The following is a 23,472-nucleotide window of genomic DNA, read 5'->3' on the forward strand; positions in this document are numbered from 1 at the left end:
GAAATAAGCCTGTAGATATTAAGAACATTGTGATCTAAGGTAGGTTTCTTGAGCAGTGGTTTTACTATTGCAGTCTTGAAAGAGTTAAGAATAATACCTGATAAAATTGAGATATTAACAATATTTAATGGCGTGGTATTTATTTTTGAGAATACTTCTTTAAAAAGGGGAGTAGGGATAGGAATACTGAACTGTTTCCTCACTCCCTTCTCTTTCCTGTTGGAAATTTGACAGATGTTATTAAGGGAAAAAATCCCTTTTTAATTAATCATTTCATTTTTGTCTGAGAGGTGACTGTAGTTTTTTTTTTTTTTATTAAAAATGCTTTCTCTTTTTTCTTGTTTGAAATAAGAGTTACTAATGAGAATCCGCTATTTAGTGTTTATTTTTGTAGCTGTCATATGGCATAGATGGGAAACGTTGTAACTTTGCCCAGGAATTGTCAAGACGTGTGGTTGTTGTCTAAATTAGGAGTATCTTAAGGATGCTAGTGGAGTTTTGTACAAACTGTACCTTAAATGTTGTGGAGAAATAATTGCCAGTGTCCCTGGGTCTTTTGTTTTGTTCATGGATATACCTATTCTCTCTCTAACTGATGTGGAGATGCAAGTGCATGCTCTTGTCTCATCTCGTCTCCATTATTGCAATGCTTTGCTTGGCATCTCAAGAAATGCTCTCAGTAGCTACAGTATGTCCAGAACTCGGCTGCTCAGGTCTTGATTAGATCTAAATCCTGTGAATATATAACAGGAGTCACTGAGGTCTCCTCTTGCAGCCATGCTAGCCATAATTATAGGCAACCAGGCCTGTCCAGCATTTTTATACATGACCCTAAGCATGCTGGGATGTTATTTGCTTAATTAACGCATGAGCCACACCTGTGTGGAAGCCTTTGCTTTCAATATACTTGGTGTCCCTCATTTACCCAGGTGTTTCCATTTTTTTGTCCACTACCTGTGTGTGTGTGTGTGTGTGTGTGTGTGTATATATATATATATATATATATATATTCGGCCCCCATCCCTTTTTTCACAATTAAGAGGATTTTGATGCATTAGATTGGGAATTTTTATTTGTGAGTCGCACATTCTTCCTCCCCCAAAAAGAAAGAAAATAGTAAACAATAAAATAATAAAAATTAAAAAACGGAAATGTCATCATTTTTTAAGTATTCATCCCCCTGGGTCAATACTTGGTTGAACCACCTCTGGCAGCTATTACAGCCAGTAGTCTTTTCGGATAAGTCTCAAGTAATAAGTATTAACTTGTTATAGTTGGAGCAATAATTGCCCATTCCTCCGTGCAAAATTGCTCAAGCTGTGTCAAGTTAGTTGGGGAACGGTGATGGACAGCAATTTTGAGGTCTTGCCACAGATTTTCGATGGGATTAAGGTCAGGACTCTGACTGGGCCACTCAAGGACATCTATTTTCTTCATTTTAAGCCACTCCAGTGTTGCTCTGGCAATGTGCTTTGGATCATTGTCCTGTTGAAAGACAAACTTCTTCCGCAGTTTGAATTTTTTGGCAGAGGGGCGCAGGTTTTTATCCAGGATTTCTCTGTATTGTGCGCCATTCATCCTCCCATCAATCCTGACAATATTACCAGTCCCTGCTGCTGAAAAGCATCCCCATAACATGATGCTACTACCACCATACCTTACGGTGGGGATGGTGTTACCTGGCTGGTGTGCAGTGTTTGATTTGCATCACACATACCGCTTAGCGTTCAGGCCAAAAAGTTCCACTTTAGTCTCATCAGACCACAAGACGTTCTGCCATATAATTGCTGTATCTTCTAGGTGACGTTTTGCAAACTCTTTGCGGGCAAGGATATGGGTTTTTTTTCAGCCAGGGCTTCTTCCTTGCCACTCTCCCATAAAGGCCTTTTTTGTGGAATGCCTTGGAGATTGTTGATACATGAACATCATCGTCCATTGCAGCCACTGACTTCTGTAACTCATTCAGAGTCACAGTTGGCCTCACAGTAGCTTCCCTAAGAAGTGCCCTTCTTGTCCGGCAACTAATTTTAGAGGGGCGGCCTGATCTAGGCAGTGTGGTGGTAGTTTCGTATTTTTTCCACTTCTGTACGATGGTCTGCACTGAGCTCCGAGGGATGCTCAATGCCTTTGAAATGGTTTTGTACCCTTCCCCAGATTTGTGCTTCTCTATAATCACATCCCTGACTTGCTTAGAATGCTCTTTCATCTTCATTTTGATTCTTTCTTTTGAAAGTCTCTACCATACTGTGGGACCATACAGAGAGAGTGGTATTTATCCTCACAGATTCATTTAAAGCAGGTGATCCACTAATTTCTGACACAGGTGGAGTCCATCAATAAATTGTGTGACTTGTTGAGGTAATATATTGCACCTGAGCAAATGTAGGCTTGCAATTACAAAGGGTATGAATACTTTTTTAATCTGATAATTTCTGTTTTTCATTTTAGTAAACTGCTGAAAGCTTTTGGAATTTTTCTTTTGATTTGACATGGTGCTCAAGGCTTTTTAGATCAGTGGGAAAAAATCCTAATTTAATCTATTTCAAATTCTGAATCTGAGACAACAAAATGTGGAAAAAGTGTTGGGGGCTGAATACTTTTTCAAGGCACTGTATATATATATGATTGATGGGCTTCAGTGAGTTACAGGAAAATAATTCCATCTAGGGTTTCTGCGACGTCATAAATTACGAGACCGAAGGTCGAGTAATTTATAAACTGTCACAGAGACCTGAGATGGAATTGTGTTCCTGTAACTCACTGAAGAGGCCCATCTATTGTTTTTTATAATACATGGATACCCTTGTGATGCTAATATTAAAGAAGATGAGGTTCACCAGTACAGTGTTGTTGTTGCTGTTGTTGTTGTTGTTGTTGTTTTAAACATAGTGTTTCAGTGCTGTACAGACGTTCTATGTCGTTATCTGTTAGTGCTTCAGCTTTATTTGGATGATTGTCTTTACCTTGTTTTAATTTCCTGTTCCTCTCCAGTTTCTCTGAGCTATACATTTTTTTTTTTTTTTTAAATTTCTCATTTTGTTGATTAGTGAACATTTCTGTGGGTGTTGTCGAGTGATTGAAAACAAGACATTTTGTGTTTGAAATGAAAGGGATGGCCCCGAGGAGTCGAATGGGTCAAAGTTCAAGTATATTTTCCTCTAGAGGAATTATCACTTTTTGACGTCACTACTGTGGTATTATGCCTTTTTTTACGAATGGCTCAGGGTGCAAATATAGCCTTCATCCATGTATTATTCATGTGATTAGAATTTGATCAGTTAATTTATGGGCATTAGTTGATTAATCAGTAGATTCGTCCCTGCACAATCTTACAATGGCTGTCCTGCATAGTAACACATACACAAATCAGTAGAATCTAATTCTTATTTTAGTTAATGTAACACATTTTCACAGAACAACGTCAATCCATGAAAGAGTTTAATAGCAAAATATAATGCACAAGAACCGAGAAATAGATATATATATATTTTTTTGTCTTTCAAGCAAACAGATATAACCTTTTTTTTTTTTTAACATTGTATTTAGGGCTTCCAGGTTTTCGGCATTAAAAAAAAAAAAAAAAATCAAGACCATGAAACTCTCCTACCCATGTTCCTCAATATAAACTAGTAAACATCGGTATACATAAACAACTTGAACAGTAATGTAATATTAACAGTACTAACATCAATTAAACAAAACGTTACAGTCGTAGCTTGTGACACTAGTGAAATGCATTTACTTGCTTGAAACCATGCCAGACCAAATGAAGGAATTGTGGAAAAATAAATCGTCTATCATTACAAATATTAATGTTCAAATGAAAAAAGAATGTAAATATGTATTAACAGTGTTACAGGTGTAAACATATACAGTACAATGTTTTCAGTGCATTTTCTTCAAGAAGTGTTAATAGTAGGCCACAGTGCCTAATGTAGCTGCACAGGTGGGCCTCAGGTAAAAAAACGTTTGGGAATCCCTGCACTAAGAAATAGTTTGACTTTAAAATATATAGACAAATGTAAAAGACAGTCAAAACCAATGCCTTCAGATTATTTCAGTATTGATGTGTTAACTCAGTAGTACTAGTAGTAGTAGTTTGCAAGCTGTGCCAACCAAAGAACAATTTCACACACACATGGTTACATTTTCCGATTCACATTTCTCCTCAAGTAGGTGTCACTGCACGTTATGACAGTGGTGGGTGATTAGATGGGGATGACTTTACTCCATGGGGAGCTGCCTAGACCATTTATCTTTTCTAGCTCTGTTTTACAGGTCAGGAGCTGCTAATGTCCCTTTCTAATTTCCAAACCAAGCCCCAGATTGAGTGTAAGGAGTGTGTAATACTAAACCCTAGTTGTGCTTTTATTAAGATGAATTGTTGCAAGTGTGGTTAATCAATAAAACCCGTGGTAGATCCGGCCCACTGATCAGCAGCTGTTAAGAGTCAGAGCATACAAGGCTGGGGCCCTGGTGATGCAGGGTTAGTCCTAACTGCACGTGTCTTATTTATCGCTCAACACACTTTCTAGAATTGCTGTGTGGAAACAGACAGACTCCCCTTGTGGTAAGGGATTAAAGCAGGCCACATTCTTAACAGTGATTAAAAGTAGCCAGTTGATGGAATCCAAATGGAAAGTTGTGGCCTACTAGGCATGCAGACAGCCCAGTGAAGTCAGCTCAGAGCGTGCTGGTTTGGAAGGAGTTTTTAAATCGCAGCTGCCGCAGACCTAGGGCAAGAGTGCAAACATTTGCTAACTTTGTCAGACTAAAAACAAAAAAATTTGTGTGTGACATACGTGTGTACAACCACCTCTACTATATTTCATCACCAGCCGGGGATAAGAAGGTATTATGTCTTTATTTGGTGAAAGTAATCAAATGACGGCCCTGCACTTTTCTTTCAAACACAGAGCATTCTATTTGGGTTTTTTGGGGTGGGGTCTGTCAAACTGTAAATGCATACTAGCTGTTCTGTACTGTCGTAGCAGTGGTTGTCAGTGGGTGTAGCCCTGGTCAGCAGTAAGTCTTTGTTATAATTCACATGTACATCTGTTGCTATGATAGTGCTCTTTGCAAAACAAGTGCCCCATTCCCGTTGGCAGTCCTGAACAGAACTGAAAAATCATCATTTAAAAAAGCAAACACAAGCTAGATATAAGCTATGTTGGAAACAAATATGGTATAACAAAACTTGAATAATAAAGTGTGCACAGATTATTGCTGTAAAAATGTAATTTAAGCACAATGTCTGGTAACTGGCACCCTTATCGTGCAGCCTCAAGCAATTAATGACCGGGCAGATAGGAAATAACAAGATTTCTGTAAAATTAAAATCAAAGTTCCATCCTGTGGTTTTTACAGAAAATTAAAATTCCTGAGTGCCGCTAGCACTTTGAAGGCACTGAGCGCAGCGACCCCAGTACGCATGTTAGAGATCAGGCCCAGCTGTGGATGGTTTGTCTCCTGTCAACTGTCAGCCTTAACTTGAACCAGCTGAGCAGGAAATGACAGCAGTCTTTAAACACATCTATTACAGGGGGATCCAGCGGCACAACTTTTAACGGAGAGCTAGCCAGTGGTTTGGCTCCTGACCCAAACGCTGCCTCCTCCACTGTTAACCACGCAATGATTTACTGGACCTGTAGTGAAACTGCCTCCTGATCCAAACACTGCCTCCTCCACTGTTAACCACGCAATGATTTACTGGACCTGTAGTCAGCGGTCCAGATAAGCTGCGTACCTGCCGTTTTTTACAGATTAAAAAATCCACAATACGCACTAAATTAAAATGTAATGCGTAAAAATACGCATAGCAATTTTGCTGCACAGCTTGTCTGCCTCCCCTCCTGCCTCCCCGAAAATGTCCACTAACAACTACATCTCCCACAATACAATGTCTTCAGTTGCTAGGAAACTGTACACAAGAAAACACAACCCAGCAAACATCATCCAATCTCTGGCTAGCCTTGTTGTCTTTGCAGCCAATCACAGTAAGAATAAGAAAAATTTGACGCTACACAGTTTGAAGCGTAAACACCCAAGTCCAGCTACAAAACTGGAACCATCGTCAGAGACAACCGCTAAAAATATATAAAAAATTATATATAATATTATATCTTATTAATGTATTTCCCTATTTTAGTTGGACCTGTATCCTAACCTCAGTATTGCCATGCATCTGTTTTGACTACCTGTCATGTGAGGGGAGAGAAGCTTTTCAGACCTGACCATGAAATTAATCAAAAACTATTTACTTTCTACAATGTCAGAGAACAATGTGCACCAGGTTTGCTGAAAACTGGATTATTCGGCTATAATTGCTGCTGTGAAACCACGAAAGGTTCATTTCTAACTGTCTTTGTGAGTGGTTTTTCTGTTTGTTTTTGTGATTGCCGTAGTAAAATGCAATGCAAATAGTCATTGTTGCCCCGTTTGAAAGTCATGGTGTACCGTAGTACTGGTAATAGATACAAGGGCCCTGGAATTGAGCTTTGCATGGGGACAACACGGGACAAACGCCGCTACTGTTTGCAGAGTCAGTGTGACACCACGAAAAAAAGGCGCTGAGCCGATAAAGAACCTTGTAGAACACATGCGTGGTTGTACAGTAGTTCAAAGTAACATTGCAGTTAAAATGGAAGGCTTTTTTTTTTAAATTGAATAATCACCAATTATTTTATTATTTTCTCCCAGTTTGGCATATCCAATTATTTTTCGGCTCAGCTCACCACTACCACCCCCGCGCTGACTCCGGAGCAGTGAAGACGAACACATGCTGACCTCTGAAGTGTGTGCCGTCAACCGACCGCTTTTTTTTCACACTGCAGAATCACCGTGCAGCTACCTCTGAGCTACAGCGTCAGAGGACAACGCAGCTCTTGGCAGCTTACAGGCAAGCCCACAGGCACCCGGTCAGACGACAGGGGTCACTGATGCACGGTGAGCCGAGGACACCCTGGCCGACCTAAGGCCAATTGTGCGCCGCCCCCTGGGAGCTCCCGTCTACAGTCAGCAATAGATTATCCTGGACTCGAACCGGCGACCTCCAGGCTATAGGGTGCATCCTGCACTCCACTTGGAGTGCCTTTACCAGATGCGCCACTCGGGAGCCCTCGAAGGCTCTTTTTTAATGCATAACCCATTGCCATTAAAGATTGTACAGTATTTATCGAGATTGCTCATGACTTCAAGGTAATGTTGCATTTTACCCCCTGAAAATACATTTTACTCTGTGTTAAAATTAGAGGGTAAGTTACTCCCAGACACAAAACCTGGAGCGCTGCCTGTAGTGAAACTGCTTCCTGATCCAAACACTGCCTCCTCCAGTGTTAACCTATCAATGATTTACTGGACCTGCAGTGAAACTCTGCTTGTGCCTGGAGTTGATACTGGGACCTTTCTTGTTAACCAGAGGTTTATAAAAATAAAAATAAAGATATTGGTTCTAAAATGATGTGGTTATTGTAGCCACTCCAAACTGTTTAATCATTATACTTTATTATAATTTCCCTTTTAAGGAGTTATTTATCAAAAGTGTTCATAAGGGTCTTCTGAACATGCCTCTCTCTGCTATCATAGTATTTAGGAATTGAAAGTTTTGGACTTAAATGAAAACGTATATATTTTTTCTAGTTGCTTGAGCTTTATATACTGCAAAGTGTTCTGTGGATCTAATAAAACTTCAATGCCAGATGCCCCTTTATTCTTAAGTTGCAAGGATAAATAGCAGCTGATTCTCTTTTTTCAGAGCAACAGAAAAGCAAGTGAATCAACTGCAAGTTCTAGGCAGTGGTGCTTGAAATGCATCAATCAGAAATGCATACATTTTTCCAAGTGACACTATTGAAGTGACAGTTGCAAATGTTAGTTCCCCCAGGATAATTTAATTTGGAAAATGGATAAAAGCATTTTGTAGCAATGCATTAGCCGAACGTTGTGTCCATTGGAGTTATTGAAAGATCGTACAATAAGAAAGGACAACACAGGCATGTTCAAAAGGCATTTGATAAAATGTCTAAAAGATGAAAGTGTACAAACTACACCTACCAACTTACTCTTCAGAACAGAATTGTATTACTTTGTTGTTTTGTTCTAGATGTGTGAATTTACAGGTGGAGTTTTTAAGGTTGAACACAAGAAGAAAATGGCTGCAGGGCTACCATAAATTAGCTGTTTTTGGGTCATAGAATGGAAAAGAAGTATGCTGCCCTTAACCAGCAGATTATTATTTAAAACCAACAGGACTCATTGACTCACGTTGGCAGTAAAAAAATAAAAAATAAAAAATAAACAAGAAAACCGGCAGCAGAGATGTAGCATGCTGGTAAACGGGAAACAACTCCTCATAATAGGAAGTGGCCGAACTTGTGTGTGTGTAATACTTTATTTATTATATATCATTAATAGGATGCATGACTAATATGCAGTACCATGGTGTTTGGAAAGCATTCAGACTGCAGCATAGTGAACGTACAATTCAGTGGAATGCACGATTTAATCCAAACAGACCACGGTTCTTCGGTATGTTTTGTTCTTAATGTATGTTCTGTTAAAAGTGTTGCCCTCTTTTCCATACAGCTCTGAAAAGAACAACCAGAACGGTGAGCCCCAAAGCCTGGAAATGAACATGTGCCTGTCTTCCGACCAGCTTCCTGGTGCAGAACTCATTCAGGGCTTTGTTAAGAGAGTGAGTACCGGAAAGCAGCTGTAGTTATGTAGTGTTAGATTCATGGGAATGGGTATTTGATCAGTTTGGTTTCAAATGTGTTTGTACAGGCTATAACTCACAATCTTAGAACACTTTTCTAATGAACACAAGTTCACATGGGAGGGGGCTTCTCAAAGGAGAGAGGGGGAATTTTAGCCTTTGGCAGTATCATATTAAAAGAGATAATGAAAAAAATAATGACAACATTAACATCCAGACATTGCTAAAATTTAAATATTATTAGATTTATAATTCTTATACAGATTTCAAAATGTCACATCACAGTTTATTGCAAACGAGCAGGAGTAGGATGTCATTAATCATACACAGAAAGCTATGTTGCTTTATATATGCAAGCTCCTGTTTTGAATGTTAATGCTTTCAATTGCAAATCCCTGCACTAAATTATTATTTGTTTTTAATTCAAATCTTATATGCATATATAGGAATCCATTTTTAATCTAGAAATAAATGAGCTGGCATGCAATTTATTCATTGGGTGCAGTGCAGCTGAGATTATTCATGGCTCAGAGGAACCTGTCATATGAGCCTCTAATGCAGGTCCTCTCTTTCTCAACCATCTTGTCCTTCTTCGTAAAAAGTAAGGAATTTTTAAACCAGGGGCGCAGTGAAAAACAGTAAACAGAAAAACAGTGCATCAGCAATACAAAAACGTGTCCATTCCTTATCATTGTTAGTAAATTGTTTTTTTAATTTTTTTATTAAGACCTTGTTTTAGTTCTTATGTATGCCACATGTTAAATACAGACTCTTTTGTTATCTTTTGAATCCATAGGTGCAGGCTGCTGGAGAACAGGGAGTGAAGTTTGTGGGGTTCATTCAACAGTACGGTTTTCCAGTGAACTCGAATGCACACTCCTCTGAGGCTGAATCCTCATCATTGCATTGCAGCCTGAGTACAGAGAAGGAGGAAAGTTCACAAAATGTCAGCCCTGAGAGCAGACCAGGTTCAGTGGAAGCGAGCGTCTGCGAATCAAATCAGGTGGCAGGAACTGAAACCAATTGTGAGCAGGTGGAGAGTCGCTCGGGTGACGTGGAAGTAAATGTGGCGCAGCAGGTCACCGAGAAATTATCTCAGACTTTGTCAAAGGAAAATGAAGGACAGATTAAAACAATGAACTCTGCTGAATTGGCAGAAGTCAGCAAGGTGGAGGATAAGGCTTCTGAGACCGACTCGCTGGCACCCACAACAAATGGGCCAGCAGAACATTCAGCAGAGGATTCCAGTGAGCACATTGGGGTGGACCAGCACTCTGAAAACAGCAGGGACAACGGGACACCTGGAAACACTGAACACACAGAGCACAAAGGATCGAAAAAGGGTACGTGATTCAAGTGTAGGTTGATTCAAAAGTAATACAGTAAGAAAGTTTTATTTTAAAAAAGGGAAGGAAATGCATAAAAAAGACCTGCATTTGTGCTTACCTATAAATTAGGAATAAGTAATGGTGATGTAATAATGGCAGCAGTGTGGAGTAGTGGTTAGGGCTCTGGACTCTTGACCGGAGGGTCGTGGCTTCAATCTCAGGTGGGGGACACTGCTGCTGTACCCTTGAGCAAGGTACTTTACCTAGATTGCTCCAGTCAAAACCCAACTGTATAAATGGGTAATTACGTGTAAAATAATGTGATATCTTGTAACAATTGTAAGTCGCCCTGGATAAGGGTGTCTGCTAAGAAATATATTGTGCCTACTTGTACCAAACTTTGATCTACATTATTAACCTGGCTGGCTTTTTAACAAATGTTAGCCTACAAAGATATTTCAGATAATTGAGATGGTTACATAGCGTGTGTCGACAAAAACAATTTTAAAGTCTTCATCTAGCACCCGTGGCATTGTGGCATCATTGGCTCATTTTTCTTCCTTTTTGATTAATTTCTAGATTGGGACCATTACAGGCCTTCGTGCCTTTATGTGGCTCAATGCATTGTTAGTTTTCCTTTGTGTATAAGTCCCATGCACTGCCCTAGCCACAATGATTGCTGAAAGCAGTATTCAAAAGGTCTAACAAAAATGATTTATGCATGTTGCATGTTAAAAAATATTCTTTGCATGTTGCCAACACTGCAGTGTGGATCTAGGAGTCCTGATGGACAGTGTGCTGTATGTTGATGTTTGTACAGTGTTTCAGATTATGAGATAAGGATGCTTTAATTGTGTACATGTGCTAACTTACTCGAGTGCTGCTAATACAAATACTTCATTGTGCAAGAAAAGGTCAAAAGTGAAGGCTTTTGCTTTTTTGCAGACCTTATTTCTTTCACGTGATGAATGAATGATAAACTTTTAGCTAGCTGGTTTATTAAATGAGGAAGCTCACTCTTCACTCAGACATTATCCTATAACAGAAATATTCTTTGAAATACACCACAACTAGCACCGAAACGCACACTGGCAACTGGTTGCTACTGTTTTGTTTCTCATGTAAATCAACTTATAACTAATAAGTGTTGGTTTGAATTCCGTTTCAGCACCCTGGCAGCTTTGAGATGTGAAGATAGCAGCTTGCCCCACATGTGTAATGTCAAGCATAGGATCTCCACATAGTCGCAGCAAACATTTTAATGAGGGTTTTGCACCAACTGAATTCATGAGAAGGGAAATAAATTAGATAAAAACAAGTTGCTTCTTCATAGTTAAAGCATCCACACACACACACACACACACACACACACACACAGGTTTTATGAACCATAGGAAATCTCTGTGCTGGCTTTTCTATGCAGTTATCCTGTTTTCCAATGCAACATGAAGGCTCAAGGGCACAAGATACCAGATCATTGTTATAAATGCATCAATAGATAACTATTTTTGAACTGGCGAATAGACTGGAAAGAATTGGTGAAGCAGGAGTTAATACAGAAAAACAGATCACCGTCATATATTGTTTGGAAAAATGAAAACCAGTCCCTCCTGTAGATGAAAAGGAGGAGGCTGTGTGGTCCAGTGGTTAAAGAAAAGGGCTTGTAACCAGAAGGTCCCCGGTTCAAATCCCACCTCAGCCACTGCCTCATTGTGTGACCCTGAGCAAGTCACTTAACCTCCTTGTGCTCCGTCTTTCGGGTGAGACGTAGTTGTAAGTGACTCTGCAGCTGATGCATAGTTCACACACCCTAGTCTCTGTAAGTCGCCTTGGATAAAGGCGTCTGCTAAATAAACAAATAATAATAATAATAATGAAAAAACAAAGAATCTTGAGGGGTTTTATTTAGGCGTTGCAATATTGGAATGGATTTTATTTGATGTTCAATATTATTTAAGATACACTGTTCAATAGCCGAAGGGTTAGTTTAGACTGACATTTGGTTATTTCAAGTTAGTTTGCTTGGTTCGGAACAAGCTATTAGATTGTAGAATTGATTAGTAAAATAAGTTCCAAATAAAGTGGATCCAAATAAATATCGATTCATGTTACCAATGTCTATAACATACACAAAGGTATTTTAATTTGCTGCTTTTTAGATCTATTGTATGGACCATCCAATATCTACACAACCCAGATGTGATATTTTGTTACATTAAAAAGAACACAATGTGAGCCAAGCAATAGCAGAGGCCTGTCATTTATTCATTGCAATTGATATTGATATATGCTGCAGACCTCACACACATGCTAAACCTTTTACTTTGTTTGCATCTCCAGGATATTAAGAAGTGTTTCTAGCTGAATTAGGAATAAACAACTGCATTGGTTTGTTTTACTTTCCCCAAATAACTGAGAGAACCATATGCTAGCAATTTCGAATTCGCTAACTCACCCAGACAGATGGTTCCATTACATTGTATGCTGTGGCTAGCAATTTTTTATGGCTGTCTAACATGAAAGTGTGAAATTGTAGAACACTTTTGGGTGAAGCGTAGAAGCTGAATGTCCACATTTTACTAGGCTAGGGGTGGAACGATAGACAGTGAACACAATTGGATGTGTACCCTATCCTGATATGCAGGTCGCAATACAATATTTATCAGCATCAGATGCTATTGTTCTCATTGATTATATCACAGTACACACAATACAATGTAGCATTGACTATTTAATCATATCACAGTACACTCAATACACATGACAATACAATGTATCATGTAAAGGGCAGCAGGGTGGAGTAGTGGTTAGGGTTCTGGACTGTTGACCGGAGGGTCGTGGGTTCAATCCCAGGTGGGGGGACACTGCTGCTGTACCCTTGAGCAAGGTACTTTACCTAGATTGCTCCAGTCAAAACTCAACTGTATAAATGGGTAATTGCATGTAAAAATAATGTGATCTTGTAACAAATGTAAGTCGCCCTGGATAAGGGCGTCTGCTAAGAAATAAATAATAAAGGAAATATCACAATTCAGTGATGCACAATCAATTGTTACAGTTCTACTCTACATATTACTGCCTACCCTAGTGTTTACCCTTTAGTTTTCACTGCATGCCATTCATCTTCTGTGTAATTAAGAAGGGGTATGAAATACTGCCCCAAGAGGCATTCTCACAGCTTAAATTAAATTCCTGAATTGAGGTCCAGATTTAGAAGTCTTTTTCACAGTGTTGTAAATTGTATAAAACAATTTTGTTGGTTGTTCCCATTTCTAACAACAGAAGTCCAGACATTTGCACTGTTCAACACCCCCAGCAGCCAGCAGAGCTCGTGCAGGTATTACACAGTGAAGGTTCCTCTGAAAGTCCACAGGAAAGGCCAGGGGGTCAGCAGTGTGGAAGCAGACTGGCTGGATCACATGACCCAGCACTTCACCAATGGGGCGCTACTGGTTGACGGGTACTTCCACCTTGAAGCAGAAAATGGTACAGTATCTGTAAATTATATATATATATATATATATATATATATATATATATATGTGTGTGTGTGTGTGTGTGTGTGTGTGTATATATATATATATATATATATATGTATGTGTATATATATATATATATATATATATATATATATATATATATATATATATATATATATATAGTCAAATGAAAGATGGTATACAGAAACATTTAATTTTAGTCAAATTTCTGTTCATTTAAAACAACAACAAGAAAATGTAGTCAGCTGGCAGCAGTTAAAAAAGGCCAGGCAACAGGACCCAGTGACCCCTGAAAGAGAGGTGGAGGGAATGAGGAGGAATGTAACAAGAGTTCAGTGGGTACTTCTCAGTTTTACATCCCTACAAGGCTCTGCGTGAGACTTGTGTTTGAAAACAAATGGTTTTGCTGGCTCCACCAAACACCTGTGAAGTGTATCCGTTTGTTTTGAAATGAAAACAAGGGTAGGGGCGGGCCGCTGGTTTACCATTTTTAGCTTTTAATCCTTGTGATACCCTCATGCATATAACAATGCTGTTAAAGCATTCCTGAGTCTAAGAAAGATGTGTTAAAGATGTATACACAGTGGGACTGAGAGCATTACCCAGCAGGGATCTTTCCGTTGTACATGTGGTGTGACTCAGTAATAGAATGTGTATTGGAGAAGTGAGACTGAGGGTATTGACTGTGTAGTTCTATAAAAGGGAGGATGGGGACAACAGATTTGATCTCACCCAGTCTTTGTTAGACACAAGTGAGGGTAGCACATACTGTACTCCTATTTTACAAACACTACTATTATACTAAGTAAGGGCAGGTGGCATTTTTCAGTTCTCTGGCATATTTACTGTAAAAGAAGCAGTACAAATCATTCTGAAGCTAATAAACGGTAGTGAATTGAATTAATGAGGCATGCGCGATCCAACTGCCCGGACGCAAAGTACAGTTTAGCCTTGTGATAATAATAACATTGAGTTCACTGCAAGAACATTTCACACAGCAAAATCGTATTTTCACAGCAGTTACAGGGCAGCATATCTGAGCTCTGCTCGTTTTGTGCTATCCTGCACTTTCACTGTAATTTGTGGCAAGTTGAGTTTTGTACACGACTAACACTGTTGACGTGCTACGATACTACTCAGAAGAAGAGTTCAGCACTGGTCTCAGATTTTCTCAAAAACAAACATGCAGATGGAAATGCTTTCTTTTAGTATGCAGTGAATGTTGATTCATATTCCATTTATTCATCACTCTTACAGTCAGCAGTAGTTTATCTCATCTTATACCTGCTGAGATGCTGCTGCCTAATAGATCAGCGTTTTGCTGCTTGAGTGGAAACGCATATAAAAAGCCTGCTATTGAAGATCCTTTCATTAGTATTTGAGATCTCTAAATGAGCTGTCTGGACTGCAATTCACAGGCTCAGTGAGAGAGACTGATGTCTGAAGTGGAAGACAAGGCCAGCATTACATTGCAGATCAAACCTCATTTCAGGGATTTGGCGGATTCACGCAACGATTCCAGAAATAGTTTTCAGGGATATAGCTTCCAGGAATTCTGATAGTCTATGAATAATTCTGCACTACATGAACTTATTATCTATATACAGCATGTTGATCTGAGGAACTGAACTAGGAAAATTAGGTTATTTACAAACTACCTGTTGCTGAAGCGAAAGTTATGTAAAGTTAGCCTCTTACTCTACGTGGTTTCAACATGGACAACAGCCAGCCACCCATTATGACATTTTACCAGTAAAGTACATGGTTTCTGTTTCTGTGCTGTGCAGAGTTGACACCCCGGTCAGTGGAAGGCACGTTCATCTTTGAGGAGGCTTCTGAGATGGACTCGACAGCTGCACAGGCCTACGATGCCATTGTCGTGGAACAATGGACAACTTTCCAAGTAAGCTGGGTTTTTATTTATTTTAGTCATTACCAGAAATGACTGGTAATACGACACTTTGTACTGTACTGTATGTGTTTTTACAGAATATTAAGGGAAACAGTCTTGTACAGTTCACACAATTGGAAGCAGGATCTGTTCCGTGTCTTATTATGTTTTTTTTATCCTCGTTAACATACAGTGAAGTAAATGCTGTGGGATTGAAAGGCATTGCTCAATAGCAATAGGAATAGCGATGGAGTTGTACCAATATTGTCCTCAGTCACCACTGCCCCCTCTGTTCAAATTAATGGGAATATATATGTATGCAATAAGGCCCAGCTGGGCGTCCGTATATGTCTTCAACCCCCGAGAAGTCCATATATTAAGTGTATACAGACGCCCTAAGGGCCTTATTGCATTTATAATCCAGGTAAAACAGTGGATTTGAAGAAAAAAAAAAGCATAAATCATGTGTAAGGCAAAAATGTAGTGTTTTTAATTAAATATCCTTATGCTAAATAAAGTAGTCCCATGTATAACTTTGAACTACACACTAAGTTAAGATGAGTAAATTAATTTAATTCAAACATGTAAAAGAAAGTAAACCATTTTTTTGCTAGTGTGCACATTGCCATTGAAAATACACCAGGGGGCTGAGTTGAGACAGGGTTCTTTTTTTTCTTCCAGTCAGTGCAGACGCACTGAGCAAGACGTGACAGACGTGAGTAATAAAAATAAATTCAACGACGTCTCGGATTTCAGTAATTTGTTCAAGATCTGTGTCAGAGAGGGGTGGATAATGTGCACAAGTGACTTTTTGTTTTTTTCTTTAGCGTTTACAAAACGCTAAAAATACATTATTTGAAGTGACAAAGTCAGGTGAGTGAGCATAAAGACAGCGATTTATTTTATTGATTTATTTATTTTTGGTATCTACTTACTGCTTTGGGATTTTCCGCAGGTAATTGGTCACTCAGTTTCATTGTTACAGCTGTACATCTGTGAGTGTAAGCAAGATGGCTACCGATACTTAGTTTAAATTCTCAACTCAGTGACTTAACATATGTGACAAGGCTCCAACTGTCCGTATCCATCTAATATACGGACACCTGGAACCTTGCTCGACCAATCACATTGCTTGCTTCACGTTCCATTATGAGCCCTGGATTTTATATATATATATATATATATATATATATATATATAGTGCTCCCTCGCTATAACGTGGGTCTCGGGGGACACACAATATGAGCTTTATAAATGAAGAGTGTTATAAACGGGGCAGGGAGTGGGAGGCACCGCGTTACACATAACAACACACACCTGACTGAAATACAAAATAAAATAACTACCTCTGTATAACACACATATAGTGAAGCAAAAATGTAACTTTCCATAAATTAACCATGCATAAAGCACCATGTAATCAATGCTATATTTTTTACCAAAAAAAAAAAAAAAAGGTAACATTCCTACTCATGGATCACTTTAATTAGCAGTTTTTAAACTATAAATAGCCTGGCTAAACACCGGTCATGAGTTCAGTTCAAAGCGACAGCCAAGCAAACCAAGTGCGAGAAGGAGAGCGGGTCGGGAGAGGTGAAGAGGGAATGGGCTCACCCCAGGTTCGTCTGCCGGAGCGGGGCTGAAGTGAAGCTGAAGTGTCTCATCTCCCGGAGAAAGCCGCAGCTCCTCTCGCAGCAAAAAAGTAAATACATTAGGAAAGATAATCACATAATAGGCCTAATATTTATTTAGTTAGAAAACAAATGCTGAATAAGATGTCTGTGTTATAAAGTGCCAGCGCAGCTTTTCTTCAGTTCAATACTGTATCAAAAGGGAGAGACAGAAACGGAAGTTAGACTGAGAAGTTGTTTATTATTATTATTATTATTATTATTATTATTATTTATTTCTTAGCAGACGCCCTTATCCAGGGCGACTTACAATCGCAAGCAAATACAAATACATTCAAGTGTTACAATATAAGTCATACAATAAGAACAAGAAATACAATAATTCTCAAGTGTGACAAACCACAATTCAATAATACAGCAGATAATAGTGAAAGTTACATCAGGATATGATTAAGTAGTGATAGTTACATCAGGATATGATTAAGTACAAAATACTACAGATTAAACACTTGGGAGATTACAATATTCTGAGGTACAGGATTAAATGCAGTAAAATAGGGGGCAGATAAGAGCAAAATAAAGCATATTTAAATGAAGGGTGATAGTGTCCCAGGATACAACAGAGGAGTTCTACAGGTGCTGTTTGAAGAGGTGAGTCTTAAGGAGGCGCCGGAATGTGGTCAGGGACTGGGCAGTCCTGACATCTGTAGGAAGGTCGTTCCACCACTGCGGAGCAAGGGTGGAGAAGGAGCGGGCTCGGGAGGCAGGGGAGCGTAGCGGAGGTAGAGCCAGTCTTCTAGTGCAGGCGGAGCGGAGAGGTCGAGTGGGGGTGTAGGGAGAGATGAGGGTCTGGAGGTAGCTGGGTGCAGTCTGATCAAGGCATCTGTAGGCTAGTACAAGAGTCTTGAACTGGATGCGAGCGGTGATCGGGAGCCAGTGGAGCGAGCGGAGTAGTGGAGTAGCGTGGGCGAAGCGAGGTAGAGAGAACACCAGGCGAGCAGCAGAGTTCTGGATGAGCTGGAGCGGACGGGTGGCGGACGCAGGGAGGCCAGCCAGGAGGGAGTTGCAGTAGTCTAGGCGGGAGAGTACCAGGGCCTGGACCAGGAGCTGGGTAGCATAGTTGGTGAGGAAGGGTCGGATTCTTCGGATGTTGCTCAGGAAGAATCTGCAAGTGCGTGCCAGAGTGGAGATGTGCTGGGAATAAGAGAGGCAGGGGTCCAGGGTGACTCCAAGGTTTTTAGCTGAGGAAGAGGGAGAGAGTGTGGTAGATTCCAGAGGAACAGAGATAGAGAGATCAGAGGAGGGGGAGGAGGAGGGAAAGAAAAGGAGGTCAGATTTAGAGAGGTTGAGTTTGAGGTGATGCGAGTGCATCCAGGAGGAAATAGCAGACAGACAGGTAGAGATACGGGAGGAGATGGTGGAGTCAGAGGTGGGGAAGGAGAGGAAAATCTGAGCATCATCAGCATAGAAATGGTATGAGAAACCATAGGATGCGATGAGGGGGCCCAGGGAGCGGGTGTAGAGAGAGAACAGGAGAGGACCCAAGACTGACCCTTGGGGGACTCCAGTCAAGAGAGGGTGAGGTGTGGAGGTTGCTCCACGCCAGGTTACCTGGTAAGTGCGGTTGGAGAGGTAGGAGGAGAACCAGGCCAGAGCAGTGCCAGAGATCCCCAGGTCAGCGAGAGATGATAGTAGAATAGAGTGATCAACAGTGTCAAAGGCAGACAGTTTGAACACTGGTACTGTATTTACTGTAGAAATATTGCATGAATCACTAGTACAGGGAATTGGGGGACATGCTGTAGGAGCATTATATTTGAGGCACGTTATAACTGAGAGCCTTATAGCGAGGGAGCGCTATGTGTGTGTGTGTGTGTGTGTGTGTATATATATATATAAATAAAATAAAATCCACTTTACCCATTGTAGGCGCCTGTTTGTTTTGAAAGCTTGTATCTGCACATTATTTATTGTACTTCTTTCCTGCCAGAGCCCTGATGGAATGAACACATCCTGTCAGTGTCCAGAAATGGTTTGTTTTCGGCACCGCTATTATGTTTGCAGATAACATATTGAGCCTTTCCAGCAGAGCATTTTTCCCTTATGGGAACATCAAGTTTTATGCTTTTACTACAGGATTGTGGCAGGGTAGCGGCGAGACACAGACTCTGAGGCCAGGAAACTGCAGTACAAGCGCTAAAGAGCACTTTAATAAACAAAACAATAACACAAGAGTATAAACAAAAAGGCACAAGGGCAAAAGGTTTAAACAAAAATACAAAAACTGTTCAGGCTGGGCACTGCTTTCACTGAACTTTTAAAGACAATACAGAGCCACAAAAACAACACAGCTTCACTCACCAAAGTCCTCTCTCCAAATGGAGCCCTGGGCTCTCCTTTTATGGGATGTTGCTGGAGCCTAATTAATAAATAATTGGCAATTATCTAATTAAGGCTCCAGCCACACTTGCATGTTTTTGGCAGGGAGGAATTAACCCCATCCCTGCCAACCACCACTAAACACCACATATCCCTCCCCTTGTGCAATGCCCACAAGGCCATTCCACGGCCACCTCCCCCCTTAAAGGGCCCAAAAGTCCCGGATAGAGTCCTGCCACCGGAACAGAAGCAACCATGGGGCTACAGGCAGCCGCAACAACTCCCCGGGGCCCAGCCGCAAAGGAGCCCCAGATGGCAGCAACAGGCAGCAACCCCAGCCAAAGCAGGGCGGGCAGCAACCCCAGCCAAAGCAGGGCGGGCAGCAACCCCAGCCAAAGCAGGGCGGGCAGCAACCCCAGGCGGCGCAGGGCGGGCAGCAACCCCAGGCGGCGCAGGGCGGGCAGCAACCCCAGACGGTGCAGGCTCAGCAGCCCCAGGCGGTGCAGGCTCAGCAGCCCCAGGCGGTGCAGAACAGGGAAGGTGCGGGCCCTCGGGAGGAGATGGCAGCAGGGGACCCTCGGGAGGCGACGGCTAGGCCTAGCACTCCTGATGTGGACGTTCTCCTGGCCTTCGCTATGCTCCCCTCAATAACAAATGTAGTGCAGAAGACGGCGGCGCTTTTCCCTCTGGCACTGGAGGCGCGAGCGGCAGGCAGTCTCCCTCTGGCGGTGGAGACAGCGGGAGCGGCAGGCAGTCTCCCTCTGGTGGTGGAGACAGCGGGAGCGGCAGGCAGTCTCCCTCTGGCGGTGGAGACAGCGGGAGCGGCAGGCAGTCTCCCTCTGGCGGTGGAGACAGCGGGAGCGGCAGGCAGTCTCCCTCTGGCGGTGGAGACAGCGGGAGCGGCAGGCAGTCTCCCTCTGGCGGTGGAGACAGCGGGAGCGGCAGGCAGTCTCCCTCTGGCGGTGGAGACAGCGGGAGCGGCAGGCAGTCTCCCTCTGGTGGTGGAGACAGCGGGAGCGGCAGGCAGTCTCCCTCTGGTGGTGGAGACAGCGGGAGCGGCAGGCAGTCTCCCTCTGATGGTGGAGACAGCGGGAGCGGCAGGCAGTCTCCCTCTGGCGGTGGAGACAGCGGGAGCGGCAGGCAGTCTCCCTCTGGTGGTGGAGACAGCGGGAGCGGCAGGCAGTCTCCCTCTGACGGTGGAGACAGCGGGAGCGGCAGGCAGTCTCCCTCTGGTGGTGGAGACAGCGGGAGCGGCAGGCAGTCTCCCTCTGGTGGTGGAGACAGCGGGAGCGGCAGGCAGTCTCCCTCTGGCGGTGGAGACAGCGGGAGCGGCAGGCAGTCTCCCTCTGGTGGTGGAGGCCGTAGCGGCAGGTAGTCTCCCTCTATCTCTGGAGACTGGTGCGGCTCTCCCTCGGCCACTGGAGACTGGTGCTGCTCTCCCTTTGTCACTGGAGACTGGTGCGGCTCTGGAGACGCTTGCTTACCCCTCTTGGGCTGTGGATGCTCAGGCTCCTTCCTTCTGGGTGCTGGACGCTCTGGCTCCCTCCTTCTGGGCCTTCTCCGGACACAGCCGCTCCTCCCTTTCACCCTCTTTTGGGCAGACTGTTCCCTCCAGGCTTGGCCCGAGCAGCGAGGCTTTGGGTGTTCACCCTCCCCACTGGCCAAGCACCTCCAACGGGGCTCTTCCTCCCTCTCTTCAGGCACATCAGACCACCTCTCCTCCTGGTATTGGGAGGGGCAGATGGCCACTGTGTGCCCAATATTGCCACAGCCGGGGCACCACTCCTCCGCGAGGCAAATTTGACACCGCATGTGACAGGGTAGTGGCGAGACAGAGACTCAGAAGCCAGGAAACTGTAGTACAAACGCTAAAGCGCACTTTAATAAACCAAAAAAAACCAACACAAGAATACAAACAAAAAGCCAGAAGGGCAAAATAAAGGTTTAAAAACAAATACATACTGTTCAGGCTGGGCAGAGCCTTCACTGAACTTTTAAAGACAATACAGAGATACAACAACACAGGTTCACTCACCAAACTCTTCTCTCCAAATGGAGCCCTGGGCTTTTATGGGATGTGGCTGGAGCCTAATTAATCAATAATTAGCGATTTATCTAATCAAGGCTCCAGCCACATTCTCACGTGTTTTTGGTAGGGAGGAATTAACCCCATCCCTGCCAACCACCACCAAACACCAATATATATACATGGGCAGAGCGAGAGGATAAATGTGAAAAGTAAATAAGGAAAACAAAATAATACTGAGAGAAATTCATCTGAGCTGCAGGCCAGGTACTCGAAATTAAAGAGCAGGCCAAGGTGGAGGAAGGATCTAAATAAAAAACAGTAATAAACAAGTCACCGGAAGGCAAACACATAAGAAAACACCAGGAGACCAATTCAACAGAACATATATAGTAAAAAATGTAATAAATATTATATAGTGAAACGGTTTTGAAGAGACTTACTGCAGTTAAGAGACTGGGCTTTGTTTACCCTTAAACTCTGATTACACCAAGAAAGCACAGTCAGGGTGTATAGGTCTGCCAAGTTGACTCAATGCACAGTATAAAGATTTGTGGTGGGCTTGGCTTGCAGGGAGAGTTTCTGCATCCATCCATGGTGATGTTGAGGCTAGAGTGTCATAGACATACTTTTTAAATGTTTCTAGCCTTAGATATTTTAAATTACAAATATGTATATGTGCCAAACTCCCCAGATTTAGCAATCAACTAAAAGTAACAGTTTCCACATTTTCCAGTTTTAAAAGTTATGCTTAATACATTTCAGCGTGTTGACGTATAGTTTCTGCAACAAGCACAAGGCTAATTTGAATTGCATGTGAGCTGAGAAAAGCAGTAAACAATTTGAAATGAAACACTCAGTTTTTTGGACCTTGACAGGACTTCTTTGGAAGTTGAGTCTATGGGCAGGAGAACCCGTCAAAGCTCTTGCTTCGCTTCCCTACTACACCCAAACACTTCTGCTCTTGAGGAGTCTCCCTCCTGTCTCACTATGGATTCCATAGTCAAAATACTTTGAGTGTAAAGCAAAACCACATTTCGAATACTGCACATACAGCTCAAGCAAAAAAAGAAAGATATGGATATGTATATTTAATAACAAACTGCTGTGTTAACTAATACGGCAATCATTATCCAGCAAATACAATGCTGTTAATCATGGATAACGATAATTAATAATAACAGCGAGCTGGTGTTTCCGATCCAGCGCCATTCTGATCTAGCTTTTATTTGTTATTGCATTGCGCCTGTGACTCGTGTGTTAACGTCTATTTCATAATATCTTGTATATGTTTGTTTGATTGTTTTAGTTAATTATACAGAAATATTAATAATGATTTTAAAAGGACTGATCTTCTCTCATTTTGTAGGTGGTAGTGGATGTTATGGTTAAACAGACACAATGGCCACACTGGTAATACTGTAATTATTAACACTTTGTAGCCTCAATGTAAACAGTTGCAATGGTGCTGGCCCAATCTGTCTTTCAGTGTGGTGATGGTATGATGTGTTAATGTGGCAGCTGTGCAAAACACAAGTTCCTGTTTTGAGCTGTGGTGAGCCATGCTGTCTGCACATGTTCAACCTTCACTCGCACGGAACCACAGAGCACTGCAATGTTTCACTGAAGAACAGCATGTTAGCATGGTCTCTCAGCAAGCAAGATTGTAAAATGTATAATGCGGCTTTGTTGTGGACATGTTGAAATAGCAAGTGTGTAATTTACAGAACTTACAACAATGCTGCATTTATGTTATAAATTATCTCTTTTCCAGGGTGCTGAGGTTAAGACAGATTATATACCCCTGTTGAAATCTCTGGCTGTCTTTGGGTGGAGGCTGACCTGTGTGCTTCCTACTCCAATTGTGAAGACAAACAGGTATTCAAATAAAGGAATCTACAAACTAGTTTGTGTTACTAATAGCAAAGCAGACAAAAGCGACAAACGCATTGTGAGCGGTTCCCTTTATCAAATGAACTACAAGGTCCAGACAAGTTAAGGCTG

At 41.8% G+C, this 23,472-nt stretch overlaps 1 protein-coding gene across 3 annotated transcripts in view; it reads left to right on the plus strand.

The window, feature by feature from the left end:
* The window catches only part of LOC117400522 (raftlin-like), a 61,178-nt gene that overhangs the window by 32,004 nt on the left and 5,702 nt on the right, over positions 1-23,472 (plus strand). For all 3 annotated transcript variants that reach the window (XM_059021587.1, XM_059021589.1, XM_059021588.1), the window contains exons 4-8: positions 8,584-8,692; positions 9,510-10,056; positions 13,324-13,527; positions 15,329-15,444; positions 23,243-23,346. In XM_059021587.1, the coding sequence (XP_058877570.1) occupies positions 8,584-8,692; positions 9,510-10,056; positions 13,324-13,527; positions 15,329-15,444; positions 23,243-23,346 (1,080 nt within the window). The remainder of the gene's footprint in view (positions 1-8,583; positions 8,693-9,509; positions 10,057-13,323; positions 13,528-15,328; positions 15,445-23,242; positions 23,347-23,472) is intronic.

This window comes from Acipenser ruthenus, chromosome 4 (genome assembly GCF_902713425.1).
Source record: "Acipenser ruthenus chromosome 4, fAciRut3.2 maternal haplotype, whole genome shotgun sequence".
NCBI classification, from domain to species: domain Eukaryota; kingdom Metazoa; phylum Chordata; class Actinopteri; order Acipenseriformes; family Acipenseridae; genus Acipenser; species Acipenser ruthenus.